At 40.9% G+C, this 22,444-nt stretch overlaps 1 protein-coding gene across 1 annotated transcript in view; it reads left to right on the top strand.

Moving 5' to 3' along the window:
• LOC139711167 (cation-independent mannose-6-phosphate receptor-like) overlaps positions 1 to 22,444 on the top strand; it is a 62,249-nt gene that overhangs the window by 2,312 nt on the left and 37,493 nt on the right. Inside the window, exons 2-17 of the mRNA XM_071623082.1 lie at positions 1,752 to 2,040; positions 3,172 to 3,406; positions 5,486 to 5,709; positions 8,376 to 8,535; positions 9,155 to 9,326; positions 10,374 to 10,480; positions 11,010 to 11,312; positions 13,140 to 13,298; positions 13,834 to 13,968; positions 14,911 to 14,953; positions 16,233 to 16,353; positions 17,763 to 17,935; positions 18,596 to 18,755; positions 19,245 to 19,400; positions 20,112 to 20,315; positions 21,922 to 22,090. Coding sequence (XP_071479183.1) covers positions 1,752 to 2,040; positions 3,172 to 3,406; positions 5,486 to 5,709; positions 8,376 to 8,535; positions 9,155 to 9,326; positions 10,374 to 10,480; positions 11,010 to 11,312; positions 13,140 to 13,298; positions 13,834 to 13,968; positions 14,911 to 14,953; positions 16,233 to 16,353; positions 17,763 to 17,935; positions 18,596 to 18,755; positions 19,245 to 19,400; positions 20,112 to 20,315; positions 21,922 to 22,090 — 2,810 coding nt within the window. The remainder of the gene's footprint in view (positions 1 to 1,751; positions 2,041 to 3,171; positions 3,407 to 5,485; positions 5,710 to 8,375; positions 8,536 to 9,154; positions 9,327 to 10,373; positions 10,481 to 11,009; positions 11,313 to 13,139; positions 13,299 to 13,833; positions 13,969 to 14,910; positions 14,954 to 16,232; positions 16,354 to 17,762; positions 17,936 to 18,595; positions 18,756 to 19,244; positions 19,401 to 20,111; positions 20,316 to 21,921; positions 22,091 to 22,444) is intronic.

Here is a 22,444-nt window from a genome sequence, read left to right as displayed (position 1 = left end):
ACCAGTGGCACAGGAGTTCGAACCTTGGTGCTGGTGCCATAGTTTGATATACACATTGTTGTAAATTATGTTGTGCACATACAACGAACTGTACTACTTGTGTGAAGCAGGGCCAGCCAGCAACTGAAGTTCTCTTACAATGTAACTGCGACCAGCCCGAGCGCAAATAACTGTGTACAAGGAGCACCCCAGGGTTAGAGTTGTTGGGGCACATTGTACAAGACACAATGACATAGTTTGAATCAGGTAGGATTTAATCAGCTTCTTCCTTCAAACATCAACCCAAGGCCTTCTCAGCTTGAACAGCTTCCAGTGCAGTGGAAGGCTGTACCGTTGCATATAACACCACTAGTGCTAGTTGCACAACAGTGGAAGGAAAAGAGTATTTGTGCTGTTTGTTGGTCTGATGATAATGTACGATTGTGCTTTCGGTCCTACATGTATGTCATGCACAAGTGGAAATCTCAAATTCTGCACACCCAAATTGCACCAAAGTCACAGGAAACAAATTATTTCAGAACAAGTAAATTTGATCATATTCGGTTACCGGGAAGTGTCGATATTGTAGATCCACATAATATATTATTGTAGGCAGGCACATAAAGATGTATATTTTCCTCCTGGCAGATGTGCTGGCTGATATAATGTATGTGCTGACTTCATTTAAGATGAGTTGTAATTATACTGCCCAGGAATGTAGCGCATGGGACTGTGTCAAAACTAGAACTGTATGCTTCAGGGTGTACTGATGATAAAATTTGTTCTTCTCCTTGATATACCTCGGGTTCAAGTTCGATATTCTTGTAGGATGCTCTTTTTGGTCATTATGCAAATGCATAGAGAGACAGGAAGAAGGTACTCTGACAGACAGACACATCTAGTCGGATCCTACAAACACAGACATGCATATATGTGACCCTCTACAACAAAAGGATCCTAAAGTCGCTGACGGCTGAGCAGAGAAAATCGAGTTTGAAGTCACATCATCAAAATTGGTCAAAACAACCGGATTTCTGTTTTTGGCATACTTCTGTAGTCCAATGTTTTTTCTATCATCTGCCGAAATTTCGAAGCTAAATGATAATAGGAAAGGCAAGAAATCAGCATTTTTCTAGGCCATGATTTTCTGATTTTTAACGTACAACCTGTAACAGAAACATGTCCGAAGATTTGGATTTAGCGCCGCAGCTAGACTCCGCCCCTAGCATCGAGGGAGTGATCTCTTTGGTCAGTGCATGGCATCCTGATTACTGATTGGCCGTGTGCAGACCGCTGGCGCTAAGCTTGAATGAACATTGCGGAGGTCGCTAGGAGCATGCCTTCTATTGTCAAGTGGTGAAAACTGTCTCACCCCCCGTTGATCATGATAGCGTCGGAACGAAAACTTTGAAGGCGTTTCTCTCGAAACTCTGATTTCCTCAACCACTTGACATGCGCTAATAATATCGTCGATATCTCCGCAACCGAGTACTTTTATGGGTTGTGCTATGTATAAAATTACAGTAGAAGAGTGAGGGAATAACGTCATGCAATTTTCAGAAAATTGTTCTCCCCCGACTTCAGGATCCTTTTGTTGTAGCGGGTCACATATGTACAGCTGTATACAGGGTTGCATATGTGCTCTCTACATTTCCAACTGTTTAAAACTTACAAGACAGCTTCTGTATAAAACTGAAACTGAAGTGCAGAGATTTGCAGAAGTAGGTGAACAACCTGTAGTGAATGGAAATTTTTGCTTTCTTGTTTGTCAGGGGTACGTGGACGGTGCAGGCAGCCGTCGGTGGGGCGCAAAGCACTTTCTACTTAAACCTGTGTGACAGCGTGCAGTCATATGAGGGTGCAGACTCATGCGCTGCAGACTCTTCATCCTGTGTGAAGCAAGGCAGCAATTACATCAACATTGGCAACCGAAACGACACCCTACAGCCAGTTTCAAACTTGGACACGGGTGGGTTTCGCCTGGACTATCTCGGCGGCTCGTGCGGGACCGGCAGCGAGACATGGCGAACGACTATCGACTTCAAGTGTGGAACTACTCTGGTAGGTTGCGTACTCTTGAGCGGTGTGAGCGTTCTGTTGTGGGCATGTGTTTGCAACAGAGTATTCATTGTTCACATTGTCACATTTAGGGTTTAACACAATTACATCAAAATGTTTGTAAAACGTGATACAAGTGCAATATTATGGTGTAGTGGTAATCTTATAAAGTCTTTTGGATATTGAGACACATACTAGCTCCAATAGGGTCAAAGATCACAGTCTAGGGTTAAGATTTTTCCATATACATGTATATTATGCTGTAGCAAGTTCTGAAGAAATGTCCGCATATCATTTCATCAGACTTACATGTAGCACATGGCTTTTGTATAACAGGACAATACACTTGATGTAGTTTCAAAGTGAACAAGTTTGTTTGTTTGTTTGTTTGTAGGTGAGCCTCATGTATGTTCAATTTCAAAAGTTTTTAATATTTTTTTTCATTTTTTGCCAAATTGTGGACAGTCTCCAGATACACCTGGATGATGTTACCAATATTGTCATGAATGAAATGGTATGGATGCAATGTTACAAATATACCAAGATTGAAAAAAAAAAAAAAATATTTACATAAGCACTTGCCCGATTGCCCGGGGCAAGTGAAAATCAAATTCAGGCAAGTGTTTTTGAACATTGAGAATTAATGCTTGCCCAAATTGGGCAAGCAAAGTAATGGCTCTTTAGTGACGCAAGACACTTTATACACGTATGTCATTTCAGCAACTTTCCAGCACTTATGTGAAGAAGCCCCAATGCAATGTAATAGCAACACTTGATCGGACCAAGTTTGTTACTCTATTATGATTAAACATGCAAATCGATGTGTGCTGTTTATTCAAATGATTGTGTTTTATTAAGCCCTTGACTTACAGATGATTTTCTTGATTATTTCCTTATATTTTGGACTTTTTTTCGGGCAAGCAAAATTAATGTTCGGGCAAGTGTTTTGCAGCAAATTTGACAATCTGCTTGCCCGACTGGGCAAGTGGTTAAAAAAAGTTATGTAGCACCCTGTGTAGCTCTTTTTAAAAATCTTAAAGGGCTCAATAAGTGCATGTTTGTTGTAGTGTGTGGGTGTAGTTATGTATGGACACCATGCCTTAATGTGTAATAACCTTGTTTTGAATGTCGTAGGGATCACCAGCCTTCCTGGAGAAAACGGACTGCGCGTATCTCTTTGAGTGGTACACCACAGTGGCTTGCAAGATGGTCCGCAGCGCAGCCGTTAGCGAAGTTCCCTGCTCCGTCTACGACCTCAAGGGCAAAAAGCGTGACCTCTCACCTCTGATCAAGCTCCAGGGGGGATACTTGGTTGAATCGGCCGGGTCTGATGACCTTTACATCAACGTCTGCAGAGATATCACACCAGGTTAGTGCTTTTACTCACGACTGATAATGCAAACCATCAAATCATGTTTGTTATCCCCTCTCTTGATATGCCCTTCTCTCTTCTTCCAACCATGGTCTGAAGGATTTGAAGATTTTCCATGAATATAAAGGTGACTGTAGCATCCCTATAGTTTTATAGTTTCAATTCATACATGATGCAATTATTACAGTCCAGAGAAGCCCTGAAATGTTGATTTTACAACACTGAAGCAGTAGGAAGTTTGAAAGAAGACAAATTTGGTAAAGAATTTTGAGACAATTGAAATTGTTCTTGCTGACAGCTGGTAGGGATTAATGAGGTGGCTCTTCAGAGAAGGTTATTATCTTGATGGTACACATGATGTGGTTTCCAAAGTATGTAGAAAATGTGCTCAGAAGCTATTGATAACCCGTTGAAGTATGATCTGACATGGTTATGATATGATAATAATAATACAATCTAATAATAAGTTTATTCAGGCTGGTCTCTAGTGAGTTAATGTTCACAAAATAACAGGTCAGTAGGCCAGCTGCAACTTTCGATTCATCGATGACATGATGTGTGAAGTATGATTGCCTTTCTACAAGAAATAAGGTTAACAGAAAAGAGAACTGAGAAAGATTATTCACATGACATTTATATTTCTGATATCTTTGATACTGTGACAGATAAGAGAGAGAGAGACATATAGCGGAGTTTGACAAAAGTTGAAGACAGAGGAATGAAAGCTGTCTTTAAAAAGGATGCCTTTCTTGATATTCATGTTGTGTGTTCCCACTAACTAGAGAGAAGAACATGACAAGATGTTGAAGTGTGTGTGCACCTTTTGTGCCTCATTTCAAGTTGTCACCATTTGTGTTGAGGAGCTTTATCTCAGGCTGCTTGTGAGCGCTCAAAAGCAAACTAAAACGAACCGATCTGATGCGTACTGCACCATACTACGCCAGATTTGGAGCATTAAAGTGCTTTGTAGAGAAAGTTTGTCTCAGGAGTTTTTTTAGAGGGGATTACACGTCTTGTAGCAACAGGGTCATGCACCTGTAAGAGGCTTATACCTCTTACAGGTATCCTTAACAAAGAGACTCAAATCTTTGCATTAAGATGTACATTTGTATGTGTGTGTTCTGGGTATTCTCCTCATGCCATCTTCTGGCATGGTTATGGTACCATGGACCTACCACACATGGACATACATGCTTCACTCTAATTCAAACACCTGTTTCTGTGAAAAGTGTTACAAAAACATTTTAAAGATGCTTTCCTGCTTTGATCTCATCGTGCATTACTGACAGCCAGCCTGAAATAAAAACAAAACGGCACTTTGAGATATCTAAAAACTACATGCACAGAAGACGATAACTCTCTTGAATCAAGAAAAATGCATGTGCTGTTATAGTTTACATTGGGAAATCATCGCTCAGTTAATTTCATTTGTGAAATGCACTTACTTTACGAGAGAAAGCAAGCATTTCCACAGGTTGGTTGTAATTTGTAATCTGATTTTTTCCATTTTTCGCACATTGTTTCAGAGTAATGGTAGATGACATGTATGTCTTGCCATTAAGCAACGTTACATATGTGTCCACTCAGTAATCATTAATTTTGTGACACAAAATTTGTCATGAATTGAGGTTTGCTGCTCCCCATCATCGTTGATTTTCCAAAGGCAGTTAAGTCTAGAAAGGCACCTCAGTGAAATGAAACTGAAATGAGGGAAACATTTTTTTTTTTTTTTTTTTGTCAGTGACGATGAACGACTACACAGTTGTCATTGTCCAAACATCTGCATGTACTCATCAAGATGCACATGATCAGGTGGCGGCGATGCAAGTCGGAGCGATGCAAGTCGGATCAAAGAAAGACCTCCATTCATAGCCCATGTGTGTTGTAGGTCCGTGATGGTACGCTTTTGGAGCACATTGGAAAATCATCCACTTGTGGGTCAGTATAGTACAGTTTAGTACGATATGCTTAGGAGCGTTCAAGCACTCCTCTTGCATGGGTATGGTACGGTACGCTCTAGGAGAGCACTCCAAACCCTCCCCTCAGTCTTCATCTTGCCCTCCTCCTCCCCTCAAGATTCCGGCCCCACTTTGGGGTGTTCGTCAGGCTCGGCCGCCTGCCTCACCAAGCAAGGTACTTTTGTGGACAAGGGCCAGGCTCTCCAGCCGCTCCAGCTCCTGTCGGACGACGAGCTGCAGCTGCAGTACCAGGGCAGGGAGGTGCAAGACGAGTGTGGGGGCTTCAACTCCACGGTGACGATCGTCTTTGTATGCCCCCGGGAGCAAGGCAGATACACTGGGGTGAGTTTTACAGATCTAACTTATCTTTTAATACAAACAAGATGCTGGGTTAGAGTGATGATTCAAGAAGGAAAAAAAAAATTGTCATCTGTTTGATTTTGCTGTTTGATATCAGTAATCTACTTTGATTTCACATTTTATATCATTTCAGTGGTTGTAATTCTATGATGTTAGCCTGGACATGCTTGCTGCACCACGAAGTGTCGCCGGATGCATACATGTAGTTATGTTTTTAGTTTGTCCGTCCGTTCGTCAGTCCTTCTTTCCATCCATTTGTAATAAATTTTTGTTTACAGCCTAGCATAAACACCGTTTGAGGTATCCAAATGCAACTTGGCATATGTACATGATTTGTATTTATGAGTAGACGAAGCTGTACCTATCAACCTGAGGATGCTAATGCTCAAGGTTAAAAAAACATAGGTTTCAATAAAAAGGAGTCGACACAAGAATCATTGACATGTGAAGATGACAATTTTACAACATATTCTCTCAGGACTCGATGGTTTAAACTATGTATCAAATAAATATAGGCATTTTTATGTCATAAGCATTTTTATGCCTCCGCCACGAAGTGGTGCCGGAGGCATTATGTTTTCAGGTTGTCTGTACGTCCGTCTGCATTCGTTTACACGATAACTTGAGTAATATTGACTGGAATTTTACCAAACTTGGTCCAAGTATAAAGTATGATGGGGCAATTACTTGATTAGATTTTGGGTGAAATCGGCCAAAGGTCAAAGGTCAAGGTCAAATCATGAAATTGTATCTGTTTACGCGATAACTCAAGACTGGATCAAGCAAATTTCACCAAACTTTGTCCGAGGATGATGTATGGTGGGACAATTACTTGATTAATTTTTGAGTGAAATCGGACAGAGGTCAAAGGTCAAGGTCAAATCATGAAATTGTATCTGTTTACGCGTTAACTCAAGACTGGATCAAGCAAATTTCACCAAACTTTGTCCGAGGATGATGTACAAGTATGGTGGGACAATTACTTGATTAATTTTTGAGTGAAATCGGACAGAGGTCAAAGGTCAAAGATCAAGGTCAAAACCTGAAATTTATCTGTTTACATGATAACTCAAAACTGGACGAAGCAGCTTTCACCAAACTTGGTCCAAGGATGATGTATGATGGGGCAATTAGTTGAGTAGATTTTAGTGACAATGGCAAGAGGTCAAAGGTCAAAAGGTCAAGGTCAAATGCTAAAAATGTTGCTATTTCCCCCATATCCATGCAATGCCCGAAGGTATTTTCTTGAAACTTAGTGTGGACGTGTACTACTGCATAAAGATTCTCCAGAGAGAGTTTCATGTCATAAGGTCAAAGGTCAAAAGGTAAAAGATTGGGAGAAAATGTTACAATTTCACTTTTCTCGCAAATGGTTCAATGTATCTTCATGGAACTTGGTACATACGCATGTACTGACTGGCAGGGATTATCTAGGGAATTTAGGGGTCATGGGTCAATATTCAGGGGTCAAAGGTCAAGGTCAACTCTTCAAAATTTTACTATTTCCCTCATTTACTAGTATATGCAATGCTTGCATAATTATTTTTAAAACTTTATATACATGTATTACGTAATGGAGATTCTCTTGGAAATTTTCTGCCAGAAGGTCAAAGGTCAAAGGTTAAGGGTCAAGGCCAGGTTTAAATGCAAAAAAAGAATCTATTTTATACTGTAATTACACTTTCTTCATACCTTGAAAATTACTCAATGCATAAACTTATAAAAGGGTCAGTCAGAAGTCAAGTAAAAATCCTCAATTCCCCAAATACATATACCTGCACTCTTTAATAGACAATTATAGCAAACCTAGTTCAAGGAAAGTGAACATTCAAGATATTTCTGACAAACCTGTCATTTCATTGTTTTGCCAGTTATGTGAAACTGTCATCACACATTGTGAAGACATTGCACTATACACCTATTGGGAGAATTATGCATTATGGCGGAGGCATCAGTGGCCATAGTGACATTTCTAGTTTATGTAATGGATTAAACTTGTCATGCTTCCAGACAATAGAAGCTGCACTCATTGACATTTTATTTCATAGAATGGGTCGAGAGAATACTGCAATCTCATTGGTCCAGAGCCATGGATCAGTTTTTACTGGCAGCATGTTCAACAGACACAGTAGACTTGTTATCACTCATACTTGAACAATTGTAACAAGGAGTATGTGCACTTACATGTAGCAGGCATACACGCGCTTGGCGAGTGATGGCTAGCTAGCCATACATCGGTTAACAATTTCCAGTCATCAGTTATTACTGTTACACAATTTGATCTGTGACGTGCCAAAAGGAAGTGCATCCAGTGCATTTACCATCAGGTAGCATGATAAAAAAAAAAAACACTGTATATTTCTGGCAAAATAATTTGTCCCCCATTCTATAAAACTGATAATGCACACATCTTCTTGTGCATCAGTGGGAGTAGCGTGGAAGCAGTAACTATGGAATTTAGCCTACACCCACTCAGCTTGGCCTCATGGTTAAGGCATTCCATAGTTTACCTCATGCACACAATTCATACTGATGCACTCAGGCCCATGCATCGTTCGTCAGAATTCAAAATAGTACAGGCCTATGTAATTTGCACAAACAAAATGACTGCCAATTCGTACCTTTTCACATCCCTGGCTCCACCGCAGAACCGAGGTCCCATCCTCCTGTCCAAGACGAACTGCCAGTACCAGGTTCAGTGGCAGACAGAGTACGCGTGTGAGGCGGAGTTCCTCAGCACCGACACATGTGCCTTCAACAAGCCTACCCACGGACTGGAGCTTGACCTCTCACCCCTCAACAAGACAAGTCAGTCATCATGTTGTTTACTGTCTCTTTGCTTTTATTTTGAATGAAAATGATACAATGATATTGCGAATTCAGCTAAGCCCCTCAGCCTTTGAGCATTTGGCTTGAAATGTGGCACATGTGACAGCTGTGATACATAGTTGTGCAAACTTAATTTTTTCTTAATGTCCAACATTGTGTTGCCATGGTAGCACCATTTTTAATGAAAATCATAGAAATCGTCATTTTATTAATCTTGCTCACTCAGTTTTTGAGCGCTTGACTTGAGATGTGCACATGTGACTAACAGTGAGCAATACATTTATTTACTGTTGAACCAGTGCATTGCCATGGTAACATTTTTTTTTCCATGAAAAAGTACAAAAATAAATGCTGGTTGACCTACACTGTAATTCCCTCAGTTGTAGGTAGGGGTATTAATCACAATGAGTGATTAATAGTTGAAACTATTAGATACTTGGTGCTTCAGTAACCCATTAGCAACTGAACCACCCGAAACTTATTACTCATTCTCTTACACACATAATATATTAACAGGAATGAGTGACATGTCACTCACATGCTAATGTACCCAATCCCCCTTTTTTCCTCCTCTTTTGAATACTGATGAAACCTCCAGCCACAGGGGAGATAAGCTATTATGTGGGGAACGATCCTCACTACATCTTCTACTTGAATGTGTGCGCCAACTTGACATTCCCCATTGCTTGTCAGTCGGCAGCTGTGTGCCAAGTCGACAAAGACGGGTCTTCTTCGAAATCAGCCGGCATAGAATATAAACATGAATTGAGGTATATATGTCATTGCCCATATGCCCTTCTTTGCTTTGTGTGTTTTTTGTTTTTTCATATCATCGTACAGCAGAGACTCCAACTCTCCCGTTTTCGAAGGGAGATCTCCCATTGACAGCCCATTTTCACAAATCTCCCGTTCTCTCGCTTGAGATTAAATTTCTCCCACCCTGGCTCTGTGTCTCCCGCTTGTACGGTTTTGCAGATGCCAATCAATTTCACATGCATGCATGAATAGCGTATGCATGTGATATCCTATGAAATGAAGTTTTATTAAGCCAAAATGTATGATTTGAATGATTGAATTAGTACTGACTTTGTGCCATCATATGTTGCAAAATAAGCCTGAGATAGCACGAGAGAACACCTAGAACCCTAATGACCAAAGGGACTTCACGCTTCACGCACATCAAGTTGGAGCCTCCCGTTTGCTAGGGGTTCAGGTGGAAGAATCTCCAGATCAGAAGGTGCTTGGGGTTGGAGTCTCTAAAACTGTGTACAGTTCATGCTTCATTTGAGTTTATTTGTCACTTGTATTTTTTTATATTAGAACAAGTGATGTGTTAACTTTGACCGATATATTGTGATATCACTTTGTAGTAACATTGTGAAGAAAGGAGAACACCCTAAATCAAAATCAAAACAAAAACAAAAACCCTCTACAGTTGCCAATATTTCTCTTTTAGTACCAATGAATTGCATGAATCTTTTATTTATCTTTTTATATGTTGCTGTAAGTCTGGCACCCACTACACCAAGAGGTTACTGATGTGACACGTCTAAATTCTTAGATGTTTCTCTTCCAAGTACAGGAACGGCTAATTATTGCCTCTTGTGTCTTCTACTTTGGCCAGTGTAGTGTATCATTATTTTTCATTCCTTTTTTTTTAGCACTATTCATCAGAAGACAGATTTTGTGACTCCCTTTATTATGTATGAATTTAGCTAATTATATGTGAAAATGTTCATTGAATGAATAATGGGAATATACCAGCATGTCTCTTGCATTTTTCATTTTTACTTCATCTTCAATCTCGACTGTTGCAGATACTCAGACGGAGAGTTGACCCTTATTTATAAACACGGCCAGACGTGCAACCACAACGGTTTTCAGCGCACATCAATCATCTCCTTCCACTGCAACGAAACACAGGGTGAGGAGAAAAAGAATAAGATTAATAAACATGAAAATATATTGAAAAAGAGAAATGTGTCTGCTAAACATGTGCACTAGCCTCAACACGTGAGCTGCAGACATATAACGCTCCCAAAGGTGACACATCTCTAGAGATCTTCTCGACAGCCTGAGACGAGGTGACACACAGTGGTTTGAAGACTTCATGGACAGGCAACTTGTCTAGTCTGAGAACCAGAGAGAATGTAACTCCATAGTACCCTAAAACACCATTTCACTGACAAAGTGAATGGATGGGAAGGAGGGGTTTGATTGAAATTGAATAATTTTTGTCATAACTTTAGCCCGATTGAGGGAAGAAAAAAAAAATCACACTTGAATTAAGAAAATGATGATTGACCACTGCTGTCCTACACTTGGATAATTCACCGTCACTGGAAAAGGGGAGAGGTACTAGACTTTTCACTATTCCAACCTGCAAACTTTGTAGCTTTACTGCATCAAGAGAGGAAGTGTTGATATTGGTGTATGTGGATATTGTTCCATAGATCCTGGCAACCCGGTTTATGTGACAGAGACAGAGTGCACATACTTCTTCGACTGGCACACCAAAGTGGCCTGCGTGCCCGATCTGGTCAGGGCGTCGTGCCGTTTGGACCAGGGCAAGCGGCGCTATGACCTCTCGCCGCTGATTCGGGAAACAGGTTCCAACTGGCTGGTCCTAGACGGTCGCCATGACCACGGCGAACTGCAGAGCACAGAGTATTACATCAATGTCTGTGCCGACATCATGAAGGAGAACCTGGCTAACCTGGACTCTTGTCCATCTCCGTCCTCCTCGTGTGCCCTCGGTGAGTGTCAAGGAGTGGAGAGGGGGTGCAGTGGGGGCGAAGTTGGGTGGATATTGGGTGGAGATTGGATGGAGAGGGGTGAAGATTTGGTGGAGATTGGGTGGAGAGGGGTGGAGATTTGGTGGAGATTTGGTGGAGATTGGGTGGAATGGGGTGGAGATTGGGTGGAGATTGGGTGGAGATTGAGTGGAGAGGGGTGGAGATTGGGTGGTGAGGGGTGGAGAGGGGTGAAGATTGGATGGAAAGGGGTAGATATTTGATGGAGACTAGTTGGAGAGGGGGTGGAGAAGGGGCAGAGATTAGTAAAGATGGGGCAGAGAAGGGGTGTGGCGGGATGCAGAAGAAATGGAAAAAGGATGAAGAGAGAATGGAGAAAAGGCAGAAAGGAGTGAAGAGGGGCAGAGAAGAGGTAGAGGGGGATGGAGAGGGGGTGGAGAAGGGGCAGAGAGAGGGTAGAGAGAGGGAATGGAGAGTGGCAGAGAGAGGGCAATGAAGAGGTGGAGAATGGGCAGTTAGGAGATGAGAGGGATGGAGAGGAATGTGGAGGGATCAGAATAGACATGGAGAAGGGTGGATAGGTGTATAGAGAGAGCCAAAAAGAGATGGGGAAGGGTGGAGATGGAATGGAGGATTCAGTGAGTGCAGAACACATCAGTGAGGTTTTGAGGAAATTCTGACAATCCTTTGAAAAGTTTTGAATTTTTGGAAGTTTAGGCTAAATCCACATGCTATCATTGTTGGATAACGAGACTACAACAATTTGCAATAGAACAGGAGGGCAATAATCTTAAGATAATATAAAGAGAATTCAACATCTATAATTGTATTTTTCCAGCAAAGTGAATACTTTTAACCTCTCTCCGAAGCAGAGGAGAAATATTATCCTTAACATATGTCAGGAGCAAGTCTAAGGAATGTGAACTTACCTTCTTTAAAAAAAAAAGAAGTTTTGTGGAGTAGTCACAATCATTTGACAGCACGATCTCAACCTCCCCCACCATCCCCCCCACTCCCTCCCCCCCCCCCCCCCCCCCTTGATCAACCCTCAACATTTTGCTCACAATTAGGCCAAAAAAAAAAAATTGTTGCATTGGCGTAACTTGAGATTTTCAAATAGGGTCGGTCGGGCGGATTTTTTTTTTTTTTTTTTTGCTACCTGCATTTTACGTGTAAAACTCTCGCTCAGCTCAGTAAACAGTTACAACTGCTGCACCGAATGTGCTGTGTTCATCTATTCTACAAATCATTTATGAGGCCGATATTACTGGAATTATACCCCTTCACAGAATTTAAAGATGTTGAAATCCCTATCCTGAATGTTTTCACTTCATATTTTACTATTTTGACTTAGATAAGATAGATGCAAATTGACCCATATGTACGATCTTTTCATCGCACACGGCGATCTCTATCACAGTCCCACATATACAGATTCGTGTAAGTTCTCCACACAAGAAACCTATGGCAAAACTGTGCACAATACATCGCAGTCTGAATGCTACGTATACACTGAATAAATCTTGTTGGAGTACGTGTCCATGTTGGAAACAGATGACGTACTGATCAAGGAAGGCTTATGCGAGGCACTAGATCTCTCCCTCGTACATCCGATATCCCCAGAGCCGTTTCCACTTCCGGGTTTGTGCGATCGCGATCGCAATCAACAAGATATTTGATATCGATAGCAAAAAAAAAATAATAAAAAAACATGGGGTCGGCGGAATTTTTAGGGTCGGGCGGGTTATGCCAATGCAACAATTTTTTTTTTTTGGCCTTAGAGTTGCAGCCCATATCTTTTCAATACTCCCAATGTTTCCTGCCTTTCAGAAACTGACCAAAGTGGGCAGCAGACGGGCAAGAGCCTGGGGAGATTTCTTGCGTCGCCCACATTCACCAATGGTTACATCACCATGACTTACACCGACGGTTCAGTCTGTAGCGGCAGTAGGAAAACAACGACCGACATCACATTCATATGCAGCCCAGGTGAGCTCAAAACCCTTGTGGGTTATGTAATGTTAAAAGCTATGAAAATGATCAATAGAAACATCGACATCTGGATATTAGGGGCATCTCTTGTTACCATACATTTGTGTCTTTGTCTTTGTCTTTGTATGTGTACGTGTATGTGTATGTGTATGTGTATGTGTATGTGTATGTGTATGTGTATGTGTATGTGTACGTGTATGTGTGTGTGTGTATGTGTATGTGATATGTTTGTGTGTATGTGATGTGTATGTATGTGTTTGTGTATGTATGTGTATGTGTTTGTGTATGTGTTTGTATATGTGTATGTGTATGAGTGTGCTTGTTTGTGTAACTTTCATATGTGAAAATGCCTTTGTAGAGTTTGCCTTTGTCATTCAAAGAATGCAACATGGCTATAATTTCGATAAATATGTATGAGTATTGGTGCTAGTGCATAGCTAGGAGTGTATTTAAATGTGGATGGATGATGCAGCATTGGTAAATGAGAGATTGTCTTTAAAGGGGAAATATTTGGAAATATCCTCATTCCCAGGGGACTTGGAGAGCGCCCCTATCTTGGTCCGCAAGTCCAGTGACTCCTGCCAGTACGACCTGGAGTGGCACACGGCGGCTGCTTCACATTATTCTGAGGCTGCAACGGAAACATGCTTTGGATTTTCAGATCCATGTAACTTTTTATAAATATTTGTTTTGCTGGACATACAGTGGACAAAGTTGTAGAGAAAATGTCAATCTTTTCTATGATGTAAATTTTATGACAAACCTACACTGTATGATTATTTTTCTTCCAAATGACCAGTAGCTACTACATTGTTCAGGTGTGACTTTTGCACATGGAACAGTGGCAGATACTTAGAATTTACTCTCAAATCCAGTTGGAAAAGCCACGTGATACTCAATCACTACATAATGCAAGCTTCATGTGACAGGAATTAAATCGTGAGTGTAGCTTTCATTGGACTGCCGCATTTGGCGATTATTGAACAGTTTGGGTGCGGCTGTGCATTTGAGCAAAATGTATGAAGTTGGCACGCCCTTGACTGAGTCAGACATGCAAACGTGGCACATAAAGAGTTAAGCACAATCATCCCCAAACTGGCTGGGAATGAGTAGTGATTTTCATACCCGGTAGTCCCATTAATAGTATTTTCTGCTGTCTCACACTGACCTATGTAGATATGAGCGTATTATTTTGTTTCACGAGTTGGTTCTCCTAGCAACTTTACATCCAAGTACACTCTGAAGATGACCAAATGACAATAAAAATATAACCGTTCACCTCATGTAACTCGACATATTGTTATAGCAGAAGTGGTCAAGATTTGCGCTTAGGTCGACAAAGTTCCGACTTACATACATCACATGGTTTGATACTTACACGCGTGCTTGCAAGTGCACTTGTAACCACTGAGTGTGCACGGCAAAGGTTTGTTTAGTTTGACATCAGAGCTGTCCATATGGAAGTCAGTGGCAATTGGAAATCAGCCGTGCAATATCCATTGTTGCTCAAGCAAAATTGCATGGCTTACAGCCACAGCGTGCGATGAAACTTTTTACTGCCTGTCACATGATGGGCAATCAACCAATCAGAAAGCTGCATTCTTTTTAGGTGATGTGCCAAACCCTGGGTCCTGCCAGAGCAGACGCGACGGGTAAGTGTGTAGCACACCCTCGTAGTTACGAGATTGCAAGCTTTGGATTTTCAAGCGTAACCCTCTTTCAGAAGATGCGGGGAATAAAATAACCCTTAGCATATGTCTGTATCATGTCAAAGTAACGTGTACTTTTCATTAAAAGTGAAATTATGTTGAGTTCTCTTCATTGTTTTCTGTATATTGCTGCCCTATTGTGACATCACAAATTGTTGTATTCTACTTTATGCGGCAATGATGGCACACAGATTTAACCAAAACTTCAAAAAATGTGTAACCCTTGAACAATTTGTCCAATTTTCCTCGAACCTCCCAACTGTGTACTCCTGATATTTTTGCATTGATTGAATCTGCATAATATCCATGTGTATATGAGGTATATTTCCCTTTAACATTCACAAATAGGTGACAGGTGCTCATAGAATTTATATGTAGGATTAAATTCTGTAAATACCATCAATAATTTCTTGATTATCTCTTCACAGAAGTTGGCTATGCTGTAGATATTTCGTTGGCATAAGTTTTCAAAATAAAAAAGAAGAAAGAACAACAACAACAAAGAAGCCAAATTCTTCCTTGGTCTGTTCATCACCTTTAAGATTTTATTGATGTTCTAAGTCATACTTGACAATAAGAAAAGATAGAACATGTAAGGGGAGGAGCTGTTGTGGCTCAGAGGAAAGACTATGAAATACCAATCATGAGGTCCTCGGTTCAAGCCCCCTTGGTGCAGCCGTTGTGCATCTGGACAAGTTACTGTATCCTCACCAGTGACACAACAACTGCTCCTGCAGCAGTTGCTCCAGTCTTATCTGTCTTCAAGGACTTAGGGTTAGGGTAAGGTTTGTGATGGGGTTTCAGGTTTAGTTTGATGTATGGATTATGCATAGTGTTAGGGTTATGTTTGTGGGTAGAATATATGTTTGGCTTTAATAGCGTACAGATATTTCATGGGAGCAATTGTCACAGGAGCAAATGTCATGGAACTGTCCTCACTACCTAATCCTCTAGAGGGAACCAAAGGCTGTTGATCTCATTGTTGTTTGCTTTCAGGCTTCTGTTGCTTCCTAAGCTGCTACATTAAACAAATCACATCAAAAAATATCAAAGAAAACATGGGCAATATTTTTGCTTTTACCAAAATGGCAGATAATAAGTCAAGTAAATATAATAGTGGAAATTTTCGCAGTGTTAAAATTTTTGCGCATTCTGTTTTGTTTGTTTTGCTTGTTTTTTTTTTATCTCGCTCACTTTTCATTTCATCTGCTGCCCTCTACAGGTCTGGAGAGTCCTATGTTCTGGGCATAACAAACAGGTCCCTTGGATACTTTGATGGCATCATCAAGCTGACCTATCTCGGGGGAACCCCCTACCACTCTGAGAAAGTCACTCACAGAATGGTGAGCTGCTTGTTCTTCAGGTTTTGACACAATTGCGTTGTTGGTGTTTTTATGCCTACGCCATGAAGGGGTCACAGGAGGCATTATGTTTTTGGGTTGTTCGTCCATCTGATTGTTCGTCCGTCGTCCCGTCCGCAATCAGTTTTGTGGACATCGTAACTTAAGAACTGTTTGAGGTATCCACATAAAACTTGGTATATGTATGTATGTAAAAATATGTCTCAGTAAAAAGTTGTACCTATTAACTTTCAGGTGCAAATGCTCAAGGTCAAAGGTCAAAGTTGAATTCTTAAAATTTCACTATTTCCCCCATGTCTACATTGTATGCAATGCCTCAAGGTATTTTCTTGAAACTTAATATATACTTGTATTACCAGGTAGAGATTCTCTAGGGACAATTTTGGGCCTTGGGGTCAAAGGTCAGAGGTCAAAGGTCAAGTGAAAATGCTAACATTCACTTTTTTCTCCATATCTTGGAAATGGCTCAAGGTATCTTCATAAAACTTAGTACATATGCTGGCACTGCCTGTCAATGTTTGTCTTGGAGAATTTTTGGTCATGGGTCAAAGGCCAGGTTGAAATGCTGAAATTCTACTGAATTCCTCTTTTTTCTCCATACCAAGGAGATTGCCCAGTGCATAGGCCCTAAAAATAATCTAGCTAGGTACACAGTAATTACATGCATTGCTGCACAATGATTCTATAGGGAATGATTTCGACCATGGGGTCAAAGGTCAAGTGAAAATCTTAATGTGTCTCAGTTTAACTTTGCATATTTTGAAAATAGCTCATATTGTAATGAAAATTGATGTTACCAGTTAGTGAATACATGAAGGATTGTGGGACATGGATCAAAGGGCAAGGATGAAACGTCAAATGAAAATGCTGAAATTCCTTAATGCATGTACTTGTTCTTTTAAATAACTTGGCCATCCATTCAAATGAAACCTGGTTCATGGGAAGTAATGTAAGACACACTTGTGACAAACATGTCATTTTTTTCTGCCACTTATGTTACGCTGTTGTTTCACATTGTGAAGACTTGATACCTATTGGAGAACCATGTGATTTGGCGGAGTCACACCAGTCACCATTGACTGCTTCAAAGGACATGGTGTAAACTACATTTGTAGTAGCCCACAGGTGATTTCTCAACAGTGCTACACCCCTTAACTTCAACTAAAAATTGGGGGGGGGGGATTGTGACTTCCACTTTTTTGCCCAAGACCCACATTCCCTCCAGGTAAAAAAAAAAAAAACAAAAAAAAAAAAACAACTGATTTTGAGTTTTCACTAGTGCGAGTGTTGAGATAGCACATAGACCACCGCTAACACTGGAAATCTCCCAATTTGCATTCTATTTTGCTTATTTTGTGTGTTTATTTTTGTATATTTCTACTCGCTGCCAGACGGAGATAGCTTTTCTCTGTGATCCCAAGGAGGACGTAGGTTCGCCACAGTTCTTCCAGGAGAATGAGGCCACGTATTTCTTCCGGTGGTACACCAAGCACGCCTGCCCGCAGCAGCCCATCGAGTGCGTCGTCACGGATGAGGCAAAGCATGAGCAATACGACCTGTCCAGGTGTGTTAATGAGTGAACCAGTTTGTGTTTTGTGTTTCTATGTGTTTTTCTCTTTGTTTGATAGTAATAATCATAACAATGGTAATGATGATGATGATGATAATAATAATACTAAGAAGAAGAATTATTATTATCATTATTATTATTATTGTCATTATCATTATTATTTTTTTATTACTATTAACATCATCATCATGATAATGACGATAATTACTACAGTAAAACCTGTCTATAGTAATTGATTGATGGATTGATTCATTGATTGATTGATTCATTCATTCATTGATCGATCGATCTACCGACCGACCGACCGACCAGATGATAGCTGACCAAGGTCTGAGGCAACATGTTCCAATGCAATTTCTGTGGAAGAAGTTAGTATATAAGCTGTTATTTTCGCCAGGGTTTAATTTTTTGCGAATTTCGCAAATATCACTTGGATCACGAATTTAGCAACACAGGAAAATGTCTCCATACGCTAGGGTGATAGCGCATTTGCGTTCACGTCGGCGTCAGATCGCGAAAATAACATCTCGCGAAAATGTCTATGACCTCCTCATTCGCAAAAATATATGTACGCAAAAGTAAAAGCGTATACAGTAGTGAGTTTGGGTTATTGTATCTTACTCAACGGAGACACTCTTATTTTCCTTCCCTCAGTCTCTCAAAAGCACTAGAGGAGGAGAACTGGTCGTTTGTGGATGATAAGGACCCAGCTAATCGCAAGAAGTACTACATCAATGTCTGCCGCCCCATCAACCCCTACATGCAGTGTGGCTCCTTTGCAGGCGTCTGCCAGACGAGCTTTGAAAACAACCAGGTGAACCACTAATTTGTCACATTTGCTTCTTTTGCAGTTGAAGAGAGTGCATGTATTCTCTTCTTACAAGACTCATGAATGGCGCCACGCAGAGAAAGGCTTCTGTTCATTAGAATACCAGTCAAGAGTATCTTTGGACAGTTTGCTGATGTGTTGCTTGTAGTTTATTTCTTCTGGCAACAAATGAACGTACAAACAAGAATCCCCCCCCACCAAATCCACAGGAAGGTAATTTATCTCCTTTTTTTTTTCCACATACCATGCCCTTTCAAAGCAAGACGGGTGGCATTGTAACATATAATAATAATACATAATAGTATCTGTATGTGTGTGTGTATTCAAATCAACCGATGGCTTGAACAATCCTATGGTTAACTGCCAAATGGGCTCTGCACAATAGAGTGCGTGGGCAATTCTTGGTAGATCAAGGTGTGATGGTCACATCTTAGCCTGGGACTGACGCGAACGAACAATGCTTTATGTCCACAGGAGAGTGTGTCCGTGGCCAACCTGGGCGTGCCCAGCTCCCCACCGACGATCGAGAGCAGCGGCCATCTTCTGCTGACGTATGAGAACGGCAGTGACTGTGGCAACGGGCAGCGAGTGACGAGCCGGATTCATTTCGCCTGCAACAAGGGCATTCTAGTTAGTATCTTTCTCATGCAGCGACATCATAACTGGGTCAAAGGTCATTTGACCCATAAAATGAAGAAATCTATTCCCATTTCAAATGTGGCTGTCGTGCAAATATAGGACATCTTTTTGTTTGCATGTAATTGTTATGAGAATTTGATTTTTGGATCATTTTCCTTTTATCAGAGAGCTTTAGATCACTGTCAATGTATATGTGGGATTGAGTCATTTTACATGTATGTACAACCTGTGGTAAATGATGGACAAGATTTTATTCATACCTCACAGGCGATGACATCCTTTCTGACCATGACTTATTTCACTACTTAACCCATTCTGTGCGATGGACTTTTGACAATGTGTTCAAGGCTATGGAGTTTTCTGTGCCAAATAGCGCTCAAAGCATGCAAAGGGTTACTGTAGTCAACAGCGCGTTGTAATACCTGTAGCCATTGGACCTAGGAATTTGGAATGACCTACCATTAGAAGTCAGGAAATCCCCAACCGTAGCAGTCTTTAAATCACGACTCAAAACACATCTTTTATCTTTTTGTCTATTATCATCAAATACATCAGAAGCTTTTGCAGCGCAGTATATGTCTATAGGTTTTGCGCTTTATAGATTGACATATCAAAATTGATATATTATTATTATCTTCAATGTGCACCTGATGCTGAGCGGCAATGTCTGTTCTTTTGTTACTTGATGTGCATCAAATACAGGCCAGCACCCCTCGGCTGCTGGAAGTGGTAGATTCCTGCACATACAGCTTCCTGTGGGAGACTGAGGCGGCCTGCGCCATTGGCGTGTCAGAGGGGGAGAACTGCACAGTGAGGGACATGAATTCCGACTATACGTACAACCTGCAGCCCCTGCAGAAGGAAGGTGGATATGAAGTGACAGGAACCGACGGAGCCAGTTATCAGGTAAAGAGAGAGTTCGGTTTCTTGCCATCATCTATTTAAAGGACAAGTCCACCTTCATATACATAAGAATTGAGAGAATGCAGCAATATTAGTAGAACACATCAGTGAAAGTTTGAGGGAAATTGGACTTTCCGTTCAAAAGTTACGAATATTTGAAGTATCTGCGCAGTCACTGCTGGAAGAGAAGACTACTAGAGTGTATGATGTCACATGCGTACAATTATATAAGGAAAATAAAAAGAGAATTTCACAAAACTTTTACTTTTTGAATAAAGTGCACAGTTCTACGACTTGCTACTGACGTATGTATGTTAAGGGTAATATTATTCCTCCTGCCTTCTGAAAGAGAGAAGTCGAGTGTTCTTGTGTTATGCTAGAAAAATGGAAATATGTTTAATTTTCTTTATTCTTTCTTTATGTCGTTGTACTCATGTGACATCACAACCTATAATAGTATTTTCATCCAGCCGTGACTAAGCAGAAACTTCAAAAAATTCATAAAGTTTTAACAGATTGTCCGATTTTGCTCAAACTCTCACTGATGTGTTCTACTAATATTGCTGCATTCACTCAACCCACATGTCTATGAAGGTGAACTCGTCCTTTAGGTGTATTTTTCTACTGAACACCTTGCATTACTTCCTATCACTGCGAATTTTTGTCACCTTCGTCACCTCGTATTTTACTACGACCCAAATTGTTTCCCCTGAGCAATAAGATATGGCATGATGTGGGGGGAATGTGAGGGAACTTGCAAAATGCGATACACCAGAAGTTGAGTATTATAGGGCTTACAGATGAAGTTGCACTGTAATATGCTCAGTTGAAAATTGCGGGGAATCTCCTTATGAGAAATTTGAGTTTTCCGGCACACTACGAAATTCAATACTGACTCTTTCTTCTGAAAATTGTCCCTCGCATTATTTTTTTGTAAAGCACTATCCATCGATTTCATCATCAGTATGACGATTGCAGTTACCGTGGCTGTAGATTAACACAAACCAATCAGCTTTCAGCATTATAATCACTGTAACAAATTCCTTTATTTTTCATTGTTACTATATCATGCACTCAGATTGGAGATGATTGTATATGTGAAGATACAAATGGTAGTAAAGCCATGTTCAAGTGCTCAAAAGTGAAGCGAACCATGCCATACCGTACCATACTGTGCCACGCCGTGCCATATTGGCAGCGTTCCAGAGCTCTGTGGATGTATTTTTTAACTAGAGTCAGAGGGGTCACACGTTTTATAGCAAAGGGGTTATAATACCTAAGCTACATTGTACATGCAGGCATCCCTAATAAAGAGAACCAAATATTTGTATTGTGATGTAGTGTGTGTTGCACGCCTTTCTCTCACGTCAAATACTTCTGGTACTGTACACATTTGGGCCAGTTTATTTAAGTGTGGTAAGGTACGGTATGCCTGTGGAGTATCTAAGAGCTCCTACGGCATGTGTACGATATGGTACAGTACGCTTGCTGTTGGAGTGTTGGAAGTGCCATACGGCATGTGTATGATATGGTACAGTACGCTTTGGGAGAGTGCTCGAACACACCAGTGCACTTACCCGCTTGCTATTTTGCCCCATACCTGGTGCAGATTAACATCTGTGGGGCAGCTCCATCCTGCCCCCAAAACTCAGGGGCCTGTCTCCTCTCTGGGACGACCCCGCACAACTCCCTCGGCACGGCCTCCTCAAGTCTTGCCTTCTCGGATGAGGGTCTCCTCACGCTGGAGTACAACAATGGGCACTTTTACCCTTTAAAAGGTAGGCTAATACCATACTCTGGATGTACATTTGTGACCCTCCATCTCAAAATCACCAAAAAATGCCAGACATGGATTTTTAGCATAGGGAATATGCTGAAAGAGCAGGCTCTAAGCTTTAAAACGATGTATAACTTGTTACAATAGACCTTCGTAACCTAAATAATGGAAAGAAAACACACACACTCTCGGAAAAGTGTTTACTGAGAAAAGTTATGGGTCTTTTCAAGTGCTTGATCTCACAAAGATATGTTTTGTGCAATGAATGGGACAAAAAAAAACTGGATTTAAAACTCAATATCAACCACAATGAAGGGATCATTAGATTATGCTGAAATTTTGCACACTCTAGTTG

This window comes from Diadema antillarum, unplaced genomic scaffold (assembly GCF_040938485.1).
Source record: "Diadema antillarum isolate AM-2024a unplaced genomic scaffold, OU_Dant_1.0 seq00001621_RagTag, whole genome shotgun sequence".
In the NCBI taxonomy this organism is placed as follows: Eukaryota; Metazoa; Echinodermata; class Echinoidea; order Diadematoida; family Diadematidae; genus Diadema; species Diadema antillarum.
This window is presented reverse-complemented; position numbering and strand designations above follow the sequence as displayed.